This window comes from Castor canadensis, chromosome 16 (assembly GCF_047511655.1).
Source record: "Castor canadensis chromosome 16, mCasCan1.hap1v2, whole genome shotgun sequence".
NCBI classification, from domain to species: Eukaryota; Metazoa; Chordata; class Mammalia; order Rodentia; family Castoridae; genus Castor; species Castor canadensis.
Window position 1 is genome coordinate 76,720,490 of NC_133401.1, and position 14,232 is coordinate 76,734,721.

Consider the following 14,232-nt stretch of genomic DNA (forward strand, 5'->3'; position numbering starts at 1 on the left):
ACCATAATATTTACAGATCTTTTTTTTTTTTTTTTGAGACAGGGTCTCACTATGTAGACCAAGCTGGCCTTGAATTTGCAATTCTCCTCCCTTAGACCCCAACACTCAGCTAGATCTCCTTTGAAATACAGAAAAGAAAATCTCTTTGCATTCCTGTATAGAAATGTCCCTAAGTGAAAGGATTATAGTAACAGAATTGGAATATGTTCCAAGACCTCTGTGGATGGCTAAAACTGTAGATGGTAATGAACCCTATATACTAAACCATATATATTATGTTTCCCCTATATGTAATTATAATAAAGATTAATTTTTAAATTGGGTATGATAAGTGAACAATAACCAATAAAACAGAACATTATATAAATTATGACAATATATTATAGTAAAAGTTAGTTAAAGCTTATGAACTGTTTTTTCACCATTTTTGGACCCCAGTTGACTGCACAAAAGTGAAACATGGCTAAGATGGGACTGTCATCTTTACTATGTGCTTCCTCTTTTTCCTGGGGGGGTCTGGATCATAGAAACAGGGAATGTCCACTGTGCTGGGCAGGGGATCAAGCAATGAGTAAAACAGATCGTGTCTCTCTAACTCTAGGCACTCATAGGCTACAGTGGAGGCCACAAAAGACACTACAACAGTGCATGGATCTGTGAGTTTGGGTGTTATAGGAATCCCAGGGGAAAGGAAAGTTAAGTAGGATTGGAAAGAGTAGTTTCCAGGGGAAATAGCTTGTGCAAAGGCCTTGAAGTGAGAGCGGACAAGGGCCATGGGGGATGGTTAGAAGACGAAGGTGGTTACAATGAGAGGTGACTGGGGAGTTAGTAGAGATCTGACCGTGAGGATTCCTACTTTCATTCTTTTTTTTTTTTTTGTAGTACTTTTTTTGAACTCAGGGGCTTGTACTTGCTAGGCAAATGCTCTACCATGTGAGCCATGCCCCAGTCCAGTCACCATCAACACTCTTATAAGCCAGGCTTGGTTGTTCCTGGAAGGTATTCCCCGAGTAGTTTTAATTTCTCTTCTTCTTTCACATGGTTAAAATTTACTCCCCTCATAGCAATTCTTCATTAACCAACCAGCACTGATTAAGGATATGCTCTGTGCAGGCATTGCATTTGGGAATAAATATACACAATTAAAAGCAAAACAATCCCAATTTTTGAAACCTCCTTTCCTCCTTTCCAGCCTTTAACATGTGGAAGAATATTGAAGCTATAGACACCTTACGTATTGCCCTGTGTAGAATATTGGATGGGAAGCGAGTTGCATCCTAGAAGGGAGCTGGCCTGACTGTATTGCTGACAGTAACATTTCTTGAGTTACCTACACATTTGGAATTTAAGGCCCTGGTTGGCATTGACCCCACCCTGATATTTCGTTAGCCAGCTGTCAGTTCTGAGGGCTTTGAGTCCCTGTCCCACTCCAGTTGACCTATGCTTCATCTCCCAGTTGCTACAATTGTCCTTCTGAATTTTCTCTTAAGACAATGACCCTCAGCATCAGTCTCTTTGATACCTGACCTCCCACCTCTGGCCCAGGCCCTTGGTCAGGTCATCCCCGCCAACTTACAACCCAGTGAGTACCTATAGAGAGGGTCATGACGCTCAACTTGTCTCGCACCAGCTTGACGATCATGCTCTTCTGGAGTGGGGTGGAGCGGCAACACAGGACAGACCGGCAGTACTGGGTCAACTCCAGAAACTTCTTCTCCAGCTGTCCCTGGAAAATGGCATTCAATGCCTTCCCATCGATGACCAATCCAACTTCAGGAACCATAGCTCCTGAGGTGGTAGATGATGTCTTGGAAGGTGGACGAAACCCAAAGAGCTTGCGGTCTTGCTTTTGTGGTTCATGGAATTGCTTTACCTCTTCCAGTGCACAGTTGAGGATGGATTCACAGGTTTCCTACAGAGAACAATATGATATAGAAGTAGTAAGTAACTCACGGGTCATTTCAGCTCTCTTTTTTGGCTTAGAACATTTCTCTGGGCATTCCTGATTATAATTTAGAGATAAGGAAATTGAATCAATGAGTTCTTTTGTAACTTACCCAAGGTCAACCAGACATAGCTATGGAGGCAGAACCATTGCTATTTGAACTATGGTTTCCTAATGAAAAGAATACATTTGCCTCATGTTAATCCATTGGTCTATTCCGTGGAAGGGTATGAAGTGTTGGCCATATTGGTTTGAACTAACCATGACTGTGAACATTCTATGGGTGGGAAGAATCTTCTTAGTGAACTCTTTTTTTTTTTTTGAGGCAGGGTCTCTATGTAGCACAGGTTGGCCTCAACCTCGTGATCGTCCTATCATAGGTCTTCAAGTGCTGGGGTTATAGTCGTGTGTCACCATGCCCCAACTCTACTGTTTATTTATCCTGATGTTTGCTTTGAAGCATAGTGAGAAAGTCATCTGTATTTATCAATTCTTTTTCATCACTTTTAATATTATCAAAGATAAAATCAGATTTTGGTTCTAACTATACTCTTAATATCTTTAACTCATGTGAACTTCACTTTTTAATAAAGTTTGATAAAGTAATAGATGACAACAGTATTCCATTTTTTGGCAGTATTGGGATTTGAACTCAGGGCCTCATACTTGCTAGGCAGGCATGCTACCATTTAAGCCATTCCACCAGCCCAGCATTCAATTTTAATAACATTTTAGTCATGTGATCTTTATTTTACAGTGTTCTTTTATCCATGGCAAGGGAAGATCCCCTTCATTTACTAAAGTGTTAACAATTTCTTCTAAAATATTATTCAGATGAGCTGCTTTAAATGAAATCACTAAGTAAAAAATAGTACAATGTATGTGTGAATTTTGGCAAAACTTGTGACGTGTGAGGAACATTGACCTAGAGATTTCTGTCTGGGAACCTCTGGAATAATTTCTTCTGGAGCAAATACAGCCAAAGTTCATTAATCCTGAGTCTTCCTTTAGAAGATACTAAATTGAGTGTTGAGGACAAAAGGCTACGCACAGAGCCTGGACAGGTCAGTGGTTACAGCAGAGGTACTTATCTGGGAAAGAGAACAAGGTTGTTCTTGTCAGAAGTTGGGCTTGGTACCAATTATGTAAATCCTTCTAGTATGACTAAAGCAAGTCATTGTAGATGTCGCCTTCAAAATCAAACCTCTGAATTCACTTATTTCCAACTTTTCTAGGTTAATCATAAAAGCTACTAGTCAAAGAACATGTAGTGTATGTCAGGTTCTGGAGTGAGGGGGTCTCTAGGGTGATTCTTATGACCTCCACTTACTGGTGTTCATGCCCTGTGTAATCTCTTCCCAGTGAGTGTACATTAGACCTAGTGACTCCTTTCCAATGAAGACAATTCCACAAAAATGAGGTGTTACTTCCTAGGTTAGGTTATAACAACTGTGGCTTCTCCTTTCTACGTTGATGCTCTTTTTCTTGGGATGGCTTGCAGTGGGAGAAGCCAGCTGTCAACTTGTGTAGCAACCTAAAGAAAGGCCCAGAGGGCTAAGAACTAAGGCCCGATAATAATTCTCTTTCCTATGCTTAAACCACCCACTCATCTGAGTCCATATCTCAACTGTGACCACAAGCCACAGGCAGCCTGCTCAGACACTATTAGATCCTAACCAATAGAAACCAGGGATCAGAAATGCCTGTTCCAGCTGCTAAGCTTTGGGGTACTTTTTACACAGAAATAAGTAATTAGTAGAGTACTATTAAATACTTTTCTTCTATGATCTCATTCTAATCCTCCTAGTAGCCTGTGAAATGAATATTTTTAATCCCTATTTTACAGATGAGGAGAATGAAATTCAAGAAGTATGGTATTTGAATCTTGTTATGTTCTATTGTATGTTAATTTTTAATAATAACAGTGTCTGTTATTAGTTCCTTTAAAAAATTCCTTGGTAGATCAGCATTTCCAATGATGAGTTAGTTATTTTCTCTTCTATGGATCAGAAGCTAAAGGTCCCATAACTTGCTTATTGCTTTAAGATACACATGAAAGATACAGTAGCCCTAAATCAATTTATGCTTAATTAGGGAAATTAAGGCCTTTGGAGAAAATGTCCACTGAAGATGTAATTACATTAAACTGTACTTTATGCATTTCCTTAATTTCTAGCTTAACATTTTTATGTATCCATCACTTATTCCAAGGCAAAGGAATGAGAAAGATCAATCTTACAGGTTTATTAGGATCCGGGGTAGAGGCAGGGATGAGAATTCAGGTGTCATCTTGGAGGGTCTTAGGCAGTTTTATAAGAGTTGACAGTGACTTGGAGCGTAGCCTACTGTTTCTTAAGGACTTTAGTTAAGCAGCAAACATCTTCAGCTTCCCATAGGAATGCACTGCATTTAATAGACTGCACAAAAGCCCACCCTATCTCACTCGGGCTGGCTGCTCCACAGTTCAGATGCCCCTTCTTTTACAATTACCTGGGGCATGGGAGGGGAGGGGAGGGGATCCTTGCAAGCTGAATTTCCATCCCAAGCTGGGCAGGCGTGCACGAACACTATCACAGAACTCAAGCACCCAAACAAGCTTCAGATTACTTTTTCCAAAGCATAATAGCAAAGTTTTCCTGGAGATTATTTTCAGTGGAGTTAAATCTAGAGTTAATGATTTTTTCTAATTCATCTGAAGGGCTACAGGCATTTTTCATTATATACACTATGTTTTTTTTCCGGATACTTGGATATGGTTTCTTCATGGAATAAAAACCAAATATAAACCTTCCTAAATTTCTATTCTGAGATTTGGATCACCCTCAGGCAAAACAGGAAGAATGAGACCCTGGTGACCTCTCTGGCTCCTTTCAGTTCTCCACTTTGTCTTCATCTTTTTCCCCCAGGGATAACCTAGGTCACTGGTATGGTGCCCTGTGTCCACCACCCTGCAATATGGTGTTGTTTCTGTCAGCATCTTCCAGCCAATCCAATCCTGCTCCCTTTGACAGGCAGACATACCAGTGCCTGCCTCCCATATTCCTCAGCCAGGAAGATGGAATTTTACTTTCTGGAATTTGTGTTAGGAAAATAAGTGCCCTCCTAAGAACAAAATTGTATGCTAGCTTGGAATCAGCTTCTTCAGATTTCACAGGGCACTCTCCCAAATCTCACTCCCTACCATCCCCACTATATTTGGCTGAAAAATATCTGCTTTAGGACATTGCTTCTTCCTTCCTCTCTCCCATCCCATCAAAACACAACAGCCTCATGTATCCCTTCCTTCCAGTTTCTACCCTACCACAGACTAACCTGACATACAAATTGGTGCTGAAATTTTAAACTCAGGCTGATTTCAACTTAATTGGAATTTTTTTAATTGTTGTGCTGGGGGTACATTGTGGCATTTAAAAAAAGTTCTTATGATAGCAAATATGTCATACCTGAATTCACCCCTTCCATCATTCTAATTGGGACTTTTTTCAATGGGTGGGTTAATTATGTAGTAAGAAACTGACAATTGAGTTTCTGTGAATAAACAGCATGGTAGACTGTGAATAGTACTAAGCCCAGCAAGAGAACAGAGTTCTAGACTTAGCCCTACCAGAAACTAGCAGAGTCAGCCAGGGGTGCTGGTGTGCACCTGTAGTCCTGTCACTTGGCAGGATGAGGCAGTAGGATTACAAGTTCGAGGCCAGCCTGGGCTACAAAGCACAACCCTGTCTCAGAAAACCAACCAAAACTCAAGGTGAAGGGGTTAGCAGGATGAACCTTGGCAAGTGGCTAAGCCCTGAAAGTTTTCAGTTTCCTCATCTGTAAAATGGGGAGATTGTAGCAAGGGTGGGGCTAGGGAAGACAGAAAACTTTCTAACAAGTGGTGACAGAAATAAGATTAAAGACCATGTGTGGGGTGGAGGATATTGGGCTGGATGACTCCAGAACCTTCTGAGTGCCAAGATTCAGTGATATTTTGGGGTTAGGGATATTTACTTTCCCTGTGTGCCCAAATTCTACTCCTGAGTCTCTCTTCTGTTGGCCAGGGTCTGCTCTGTACTTGAACATTTGCTCCCTAATTTGGCCTCACCTGACTCTCTGTATTAATGGAGTACACAGTGTCAGCCTGGTCTAACAGTCTGCAGGAGTAGGCAATATTGACTGCTGTCTCTTGTTTATCTCCTGTCAAGACCCAGAGCTGGATCCCAGCCTCCCGCAGGGCAGCAATCGTATCTGGAACTCCTTCCTGCAGCCGGTCTTCGATCCCAGTGGCTCCTGGAGGGATAAAAGATACCAGAGCTCATATTTATGATTAAAGAGTAGCTGCTTAATTTCCCAAAAGCTCTGTGAAGCCAGGCGATGTTTAGTAACTATTTTCCATATGTTAGGTTGTGCTAACTACCCACGATATAATTGTGAACTAAGTAGAACTGGTCTTTGCTGTCTCAGAGCTCGGTGATCATTGAAAAAAGGATTTATAACTGAGTTATGTGATGGGAAAGGTCAGAGTGCCAAGTGAATATACACCAGGAGACCTGAACTTCACCTAGAACGTCAAGGAAGCCTTGCTGAGGATGTACCATTTCAGCAGAGTCCTGGATGATCAACCAAAGATGTGAGTTGGGGAGATTTCCAGGTAGAGGGATCAGCACATGTAGAGGACATGGAAAGGGAGGCAAAGGACTGTGAGGATTGAGGCTAGGAAGGGTAGGAAGGGCTGCTGGGTCACACACAGCCTCATTAAGGCCTTGAGAGATTTGCAATGTATTTGGTAGGAAAAAAATACTAAAGTGTGTTAAGTTGGAGAGGGTCAGTTTTGTGTTTTAAGATTGTTCTTGAGAACTTATTGGAGACTGGAGGAAGCAAGGTGAGATTCAGGGCTAACAGCTACTTAGGAGGCCAAGTGGAATTGCAGAGGAGAGCTGGACTGGTGTAGTGGCAGAATAGAGAGAAGAGAGACTGAAATCTTAGCTCTGCAACTGATCACAGCAGAATTAATAGGGACTCATTTTTGTACCAATATTCTTGGAGAGAATTAAGCATGTGGACGCTGTAAGTTTTGAATGATCTCAAGCTTTGCATGAACCCTGGTGAACATGTTCTCCCAAATATTGAATAGTTGCTAAGTGATTAAGCAAAAATAAATCTTCATTCAAATTCAGATGCATTTCAGGATAGAGACTAATGGCTACCCATTTCACTCTGGGCAGGAGTAAGGCATTTTGTTTCTTTTAATAATCCAGAGTGATAATAGGCTGGCAAAATTGTTACATTGGATGCATATTGAAAAGATCATATCATATTTGGAGGCTTAGCAATGCAGCATTCTTGGTGGCAAGAGAAAATCTTTCTTCAAGTCACCTCAAGGGAGAGAAAAGAATCTCTGTCCTAAAATGTGCCTGTTTTGTATTTCAGATCCAAACATCCGGTAAACAACCTGAGGAAAAGTGATTGCTGAGTTGATCTCATCTTTCCCTCCAAGGTTTAGCTTGCAAGGTGAGATTCTGATGCTTATTTGTAGTACAATGAGTCAGAGTGAAGTGAAGGAGAGATGAGAAAAAACATATTTGTGCGAAAGAGAAGACAGGAAAGCTGTGAACGCCTGTCCTAGCCAGGGGAAGCTGACAGGCTCTGACACTGAGTTCTCTTTCACTAACACCAGCCGAGACTAGAGTGCTTACTTGAAGCCATACAAGCCTATGAGTGGTGAGAAGGTAGCTAGGCACCCTAATGGGGTGACTTCTGGTGGTCTTGGGTGGTGGATAGAGTTGTCTGGCTGTGCTGCCCTCTGGCTCTTGTTAATATGATTCTTGTGCGTAGCTTTGAAGAAGGGACTTCGGAAGCAGCAAGCAAAGGTCTCTGCAGCTGAGACACAGGGAACAAAAGGCCAAAGGAGATAGCCAAATTCTCTCCTCCTACCTTTTATATGTGAAGACATCACTGTCTTTTTCTTTGGACTTCTACCTGGCTGGGCACCTGAGGGGTATGGCTTATCCACAGTAGTAGTTAAGATGCAGGGACAATGTGCCGAGCACACAGCAAGGTCATGATAGGGTGAGAACTTGACCCTTATCTTCCCTAAGATGAGAGATGGCTTTTTGCTATGTGGTCAGTGCTTGCTACTGATTCTTTCCTGCACTCTTTCAGCTGGTCTTCCATCCCAGTGGCTCTTGGAGTGATCAAAGACATGGGCATTACCATACCAAGACCTTCTTCTCAAGAGTGAGGATAGTAAATGGTGATAAACAAAGCCTTCCCTTTTGTCCTTTGCAAAATCTGACCTGTCTCTTAACAGTGCTTTTCACCTTGACCTCAGCATAACAATCCACCTCCATGTAGCAGCAGCCAGGGTGACTTTTGTAATGTTCTTCCTTCCCTCTCCAAATGCTTAGCATATGATTTACCCAGCCCTTTTTATAATTTGGGTCGCTTTGACCTCTCTCACCTTCCATCAATTCTTCCCCCTACTCTATGGTCCAGCCACACAGATCTCTGTTGCAGCTTTCCCTTGGGTCCCTCTCTCTGCCTCCTTGCCTGATCAGCTCATCTTTCCTTTCAGTTAGCGCTCGTGTCCCATCTGGTTTATTTTCCACTTCAGCTCTCCTCACTTTCTGAGGGATGAAATTACTTGCCTTATCATCATCCAGTGTCCTGGCTAGACTCTGAGCTCTGGGAAGGCAGAAGAGCTCTTATTTCCTGTTGGAGCTGCAAAGGCTAGCATGCTACTGGGCACATAGGTGTCCAGCAGACATGTGAGTGGACAGAGGAGAGTGCTGTTGGAGAAAGTCGAACTCACAGGCTTCCTCCAGCAGGGAGTGCAGGCAAGCCCCACTTACGCCAAGTATCTGGGAGGGCACCTAGGGAAGGCTGCTAATTGAGACAAATTTGTAGTACTGTCAGAATCAGGGCCAAGAAGTCCCTATCTTATACCATTCTTCTTTTTCCTGTAATGATGGCTTATTTTTAGCTACCGAGTAAGGTGAGTTGATTTTCCAGGTGCTGTGCTGTCTCCATTAGAAGCTCATCTCGGTTGTCCAGAGCTGCCTCAGCCTCACGTCGGAAACTGACCCATCTCTGGAAGTCCTCTTCACTTACGACCTATGGGACAGGAAGAGACCTGCTAACAACCTTGGGTGGGTCAGCACATGTAGTTCCTCCCCTTTCCCCATCTGTGGGGCCTTCCTGTGGGCCTATTTGAATTTAATTACATAATTTGCTGGGAACTTCTCAGTTGGGAGTTTTCAAATGCATAAATCAATGAAAGATTAATCCTTATGTTCCACTATCACCAAATGTTGAGTCCCTACTGTGTTCGGGGCACTGGATATGATCAAGACAAAGTCCCTGGGCTTGTATGCTGGTGGAGGGTGAGACATTAGCCAAGAAAATGAAAGACTAGATTAGTTCAAGGAGTGCAGTGCAGATAATAAAAAGGATGACATCATGAACTACAGTGGGGAATGAGAACAACTGTGCAGAAGGGGGCTGCTTACTGTCGAATGTTTTTTACCTGCAAGCTAAGACCTAATGATGAGAAAGGGCAGTTGTGCAAAGAGCAAGCGTAGGCCTTCTTTCTACTCCTTGAATACATTAGAAAGCGGGAGACTAGAATACAAGGCCAGAAGGCCCAGAGGAAGCTAGAAAGAAAGCCAGCAGCCATATTTTGCATAGCCTGGAGACACTTGGTCAGGCATGGCGTTAAACACGCAGAGGCACCATGTCTCTTCCTTGGAGCCCCTCAGGGTGGTTAGAGACTTCTGCTGACATTGCATGCATTCTGTAGTAGTTTTCTTAAAACTGGTTCTTTTGTGTAAGGACCAAATATTCCTTGAGTCTCTCTGCATGGTACTATATAGAAAACTAAGCTACTTGGGAGGCTGAGATCAGGAGGATTATGGTTTGAGACCAGCCTGGCCAGAGTTCACAAGACCTGCATCTCCAAAATAACAAAAGCAAAATGGACTGGAGGTGTGGCTTACGTGGTCCAAGTTCAAACCCCAGTCCCACCAAAACCAATGGGACACAGGCCATTTGAGGAATGAACCGTCTGTTAGAGGAGACAGAATATACATGAGTAAGCACTGCACATGTGTTAGTTGTATGAGACAGGGGAGTACTAGCACTATTTTGCAGATAAAACTCAGACAGGTGAGGAAAATGCATCTAAAAGTGGTGAGATTAGCACTCGTAGCCAGGTGAGCAAGCACTCTTAATCTCTATGCAGCACTAACCAACACAAACGATGAAGAGCCCTGGTATTTATGGAGGGAACCACTTCTAGCCACCTAGAAATGTGTGCTCCTCGAGGCACTCCTACTAGATTGTGGGTAATCTACATGACCAGAGCTGGGCCGATAGCAGGGCACAGCTGCATGCACCCCGTAGCCCTCATCAAAGGGATCAGCTGTCACATGGTTTGTAGCTGATTGCTACCATTCAGTGGAGCCCCAGTTGGCCAGATGCTCTGAATTCTCAAGAGAAACCAGAAATCTAGATTTTTATGTGAACACATAAAAGCTCCCCAATTTAAATTCAGGCAAATAATGCAAATTTAAAAGGAAAAATTATAATGTTAAAATTACGAAGTACCTAAAGTTTTCCTAACCCATTCCACCGAAAAGCAGAGAATGATAAAACCACACTGATAGGGCATCTTGACCAGATTTTGGTTTCAAACTTTTCAAAGTCATAGTCTTGTGGCAAGTCAGAATAGCTAATATTGAAAATATTAAAACAACCCACACTAGGGTATTTTATAAAGACAAAGATCAAAGCAGGTTTAGGGCCATTCCAGTCCCTGATGACAGGAGCAGGCCTCCAGATGAGGAATTTTCTCTTACCTTTTTGGCAATGCATAAGGTTCGTAGACCATCTCTTGCATACAGGTCCAGGTGTTTTTGGGTCCGGGCTTGGATTTTCTTCAGCTTCTTTTCCACATTAATGTCAGTCACTGTCAAATAGTCATCATTTCCCATGAAGCCCTGTACACACGCTTAGCACTCTGGGGACTTCCCAACTGACTGCTTTAGAGGAGGGGGTTTCCTTTAGAACCCTCCCTGGGAACATGAATGAACTCTCTGGGCTTCCCTGGAAGATGATAATTCCAGGACTCCTTATGCTGTCTGTTCTCTACATCTTGTCAAAAACCTGGCTAGAAAAAAATGCTATTTAAACAGAAAGGGAGGAGGCCAGGATATCTTCTTGCCTGACATTCATGTAGGAAATTCATCAAATAATAGAGAATCTCAGCCTTACTGAATCAGGGAAGTCTAAATCTTCATTGTTACCTAAGGTATTTTCCCTGTTGCCAGCTTAGTCCTGGATGACCAAATGGTTTCAGAAACTATTCTCTAAGACTTAGACCAGTCATTACCCTCTGTCACCTGCTTTAGTTCTTGCACCAACTCAGTCCCGAGACAGCTACAAGGCTAGATCTCATTAGCTCTGTAAGAGATGGTCTTAGAAAAAAATAGTTTACATTTTCTGTAAATTTAGTGTGAAAAATATTTCAAAGTGATGCAGTAAAATTCTCTCTTCTCAAGTTATACACAATACATTTTTTCAGAAGTAATATGTTTTCTCCCTTGAAATTCCAGTGTTTTTCACTAGCAGATAAGAAGGGATTTTTAAGCCTTGAGTTGGCTGCTGTGGGGCAGGACTGATGCCATCACGTCTTTAGCTAAACCTGCCACAGGTATCACTTATTAATAGCAACTCTCTGTAAAGCCAAACTTGGAAAAAATCCTCAGAATCCTTCTTTACCTGGGCTGGGTAGAGAGAGACTTTTAGAGGTCCTAAGGAGTGAACAGAATCTGTACCTCTCACTCATCACTGCATACAATACAAAACTGAAAACCTAATTTCTAACAGTGAGATGAGTGTAAAGAAACCCAGAAGAGCTCTGATTTTTTTTTTCCATCACATTTCTCCAAGGCTATTTTTATACAATATAAAAATCCTTCCAAATATTACTTTCCCATTGTTCAGGTGCCTTAAGCACAATCTTCACTTTCACATTTTCTTATCAACACTATTAACAAGATTTTATTTCCAAAGTTTCTGAGATGAACCCTTTGGTCCTCCACATTTGAGCCGCTGAATTAAATTTTTTTGCTCAGGCTGCCAAGAGCCTCAGGGTCAAATTGAGTATTCAAACTCTGTAAATACATTAAAGCTAGGGGGATTCCCTCCACTCCCACTCCTTTCAAAGTAACATTGTACGTGGATCTTTTATGGGGAGCATCTCCAGTCCCTTGTGCAATCTGATGAAGAAGGGATAAACATCTCCAGGGCAACTTGGATGGCTGTTGCCAGAGATGGAGAGCCACGGGTCTCCTGGCTGAGAAGCACCGAATTCACTGTCTGCCAGAACGTGAGGATGAAGAGAACTAATTAGCTCCCTTCCCATTCTAAACATGCATCAATCCCCGTGCAGCTCCTGGCTTTGATCCACAGCTGACAATGCAGGAGGCATAGGGCTGCCTGGGCGATTCTAAAGCTTGGCTGGCATCTACCATCCTGGGAGAATCACAGCCCCATAACTGTCTTCTCCTTGTTAGCAACCAGGAGGTGGCTGCACACTAACTCATGCTGCTCCAAAATTGGACACTGATATGCAGAGACTTTGGAACATTTTTCTGGCTCAGTCCATCTGGGGGAGACTGGGGAAAAAGGATGATGAAAAGGGCCACTAGAGGCTTCCCAGAGTGAATTGAGCCCAGTGCAGAACTCTGGCAGCAGGAATAGAGCAATGAACTTGGATTTGGGATACCTGGGCTCAGGATTTCATGCTAGTGAACCATGTTATCTCTTCCTCAGGAACTTTTTCCTGTGTTACATTGACTTCGCTCCAAAGTGAAAAGCTAGGACCATGCATGGTCTACGGTTCAGTTAATGGATGTTGGGATGTAAAGAAAATTGGGTGGCAATAATACACGTTTAAATGTGTTTGGAAAACTGGAAACTGGGATAAGTGAAGTGAAAGGGGCTTCTCTACTGGAAGACTACAGTCTCTAGTATGCAAGTGAGCATTCTGATGCTCAGGTCAAAGTCATGTAAGATGCAGTCTGTTTTAAGGACCTTTCTTTAAGAGCATCTTATGGGTTACAGTCCAGTTTGGGACTCACTGGATAGGGGACAGTATAAATTGAGCTTTGCACTACCACTCCACACTGCCTGTCAGGCTACACAGCCTGTTTCTGAGCCTAGGAAGGCAGGACTTACCACAGGCTGGGTCTTCCAGTAGGTCCATGATGACTGAGTCAGCGCCCTTGGTGTAGACGATGATCTCACCAGTCAGTGGGTGCCTCACCACCACGGACATCCTCTTCCTGACAGAGTCGAAACCCAGGGTGAAGAGGAGGTCAAAAGTGAGGCAGGTGCCCTGGGGCAGGCGTACTGTCACCTGCTCGGGCGTCCGGGACACCAGCGTGAAGCTGTAGGCATGGGCAGCATGCACCAGGGCTGCTTCGTCAGGGCTCTCGGCCTCGTAACAGAGCTCAGGTCCAGCCAGGCCAAGAACTGGGGTCTCCAGCCCCTCCTCCAAGGAAGCACCTGAGTCAGAGCCCAGAATGTCACCCTGCTCCCATATGCTGCTCCGGTAGCCACCATCAGTGGAGCACTCTCCACTGCCCACGGATGTGTCATCTTTCTCATCTGAGTCCATGGTGGGCACATTGGGCTCCAAACTCTCCCCCAGGTCTGCATCAGAAGGTGCAGTGGATGAGAAGGACTGGCTCAGGCTCAAGAGCTTCAGCCTCTGGAACAAGTGTTGAATCTTTTCCAGCGATGTCCCCAGAGCCTTGTTGGAGGGTGGGATGGTGACCTGTGCTCGAAGGAGGGAAGTTCAATATTAAACTTGGGAAATAATATCAAGCTATTTTATGCAGACTATGAAGGTGAAGGCAGTTTTGCAGTAAATGGATTCTTTGGGCTTCTGTTATCTTGGCAAGTCTCCTCCCCTCTGTGAGCTGCAGATTACCCAGCCATAAAGTGAGGAACACTCTAAGGTCCATAGCGCTCATCTTCCTCTATTTTCTGAGCATCCTACTCTGCTCATGGTCCAAGGAAAGACAAGAACGTATAACTTGCGATGAGAGTTCACATCCTCTGAACTCTGACCATAACCTTTTCTGTTTTATCATTGTGTGAAGTACCTCATTTCATCTTCCCCAAACTTTGCAGGATACCATCAATATGTGGAGAACTGAGGCACCAAGAAGGTAAATCAATTGACTATGATCTCCATGTGTAAGTAGGACTCAGATCTGGATCTGCCTAATTTCAGAGATTGG

The 14,232-nt window shown here is 43.3% G+C and overlaps 1 protein-coding gene across 13 annotated transcripts in view; it reads right to left on the minus strand.

Annotated features, from left to right (window-relative positions):
- Window positions 1–14,232, minus strand: part of Atp10b (ATPase phospholipid transporting 10B (putative)) — a 316,710-nt gene that overhangs the window by 29,222 nt on the left and 273,256 nt on the right. For all 13 annotated transcript variants that reach the window (XR_012442621.1, XM_074057703.1, XM_074057702.1 and 10 more), the window contains 5 exons: window positions 13,163–13,763; window positions 10,780–10,889; window positions 8,911–9,037; window positions 6,030–6,214; window positions 1,591–1,912 (listed from right to left, as the gene is read on the minus strand). Coding sequence is in view for 12 of the 13 variants with exons in the window: in XM_074057703.1 (XP_073913804.1) it covers window positions 1,591–1,912; window positions 6,030–6,214; window positions 8,911–9,037; window positions 10,780–10,889; window positions 13,163–13,763 (1,345 nt within the window). In the remaining variant the exon portion in view is untranslated. The remainder of the gene's footprint in view (window positions 1–1,590; window positions 1,913–6,029; window positions 6,215–8,910; window positions 9,038–10,779; window positions 10,890–13,162; window positions 13,764–14,232) is intronic.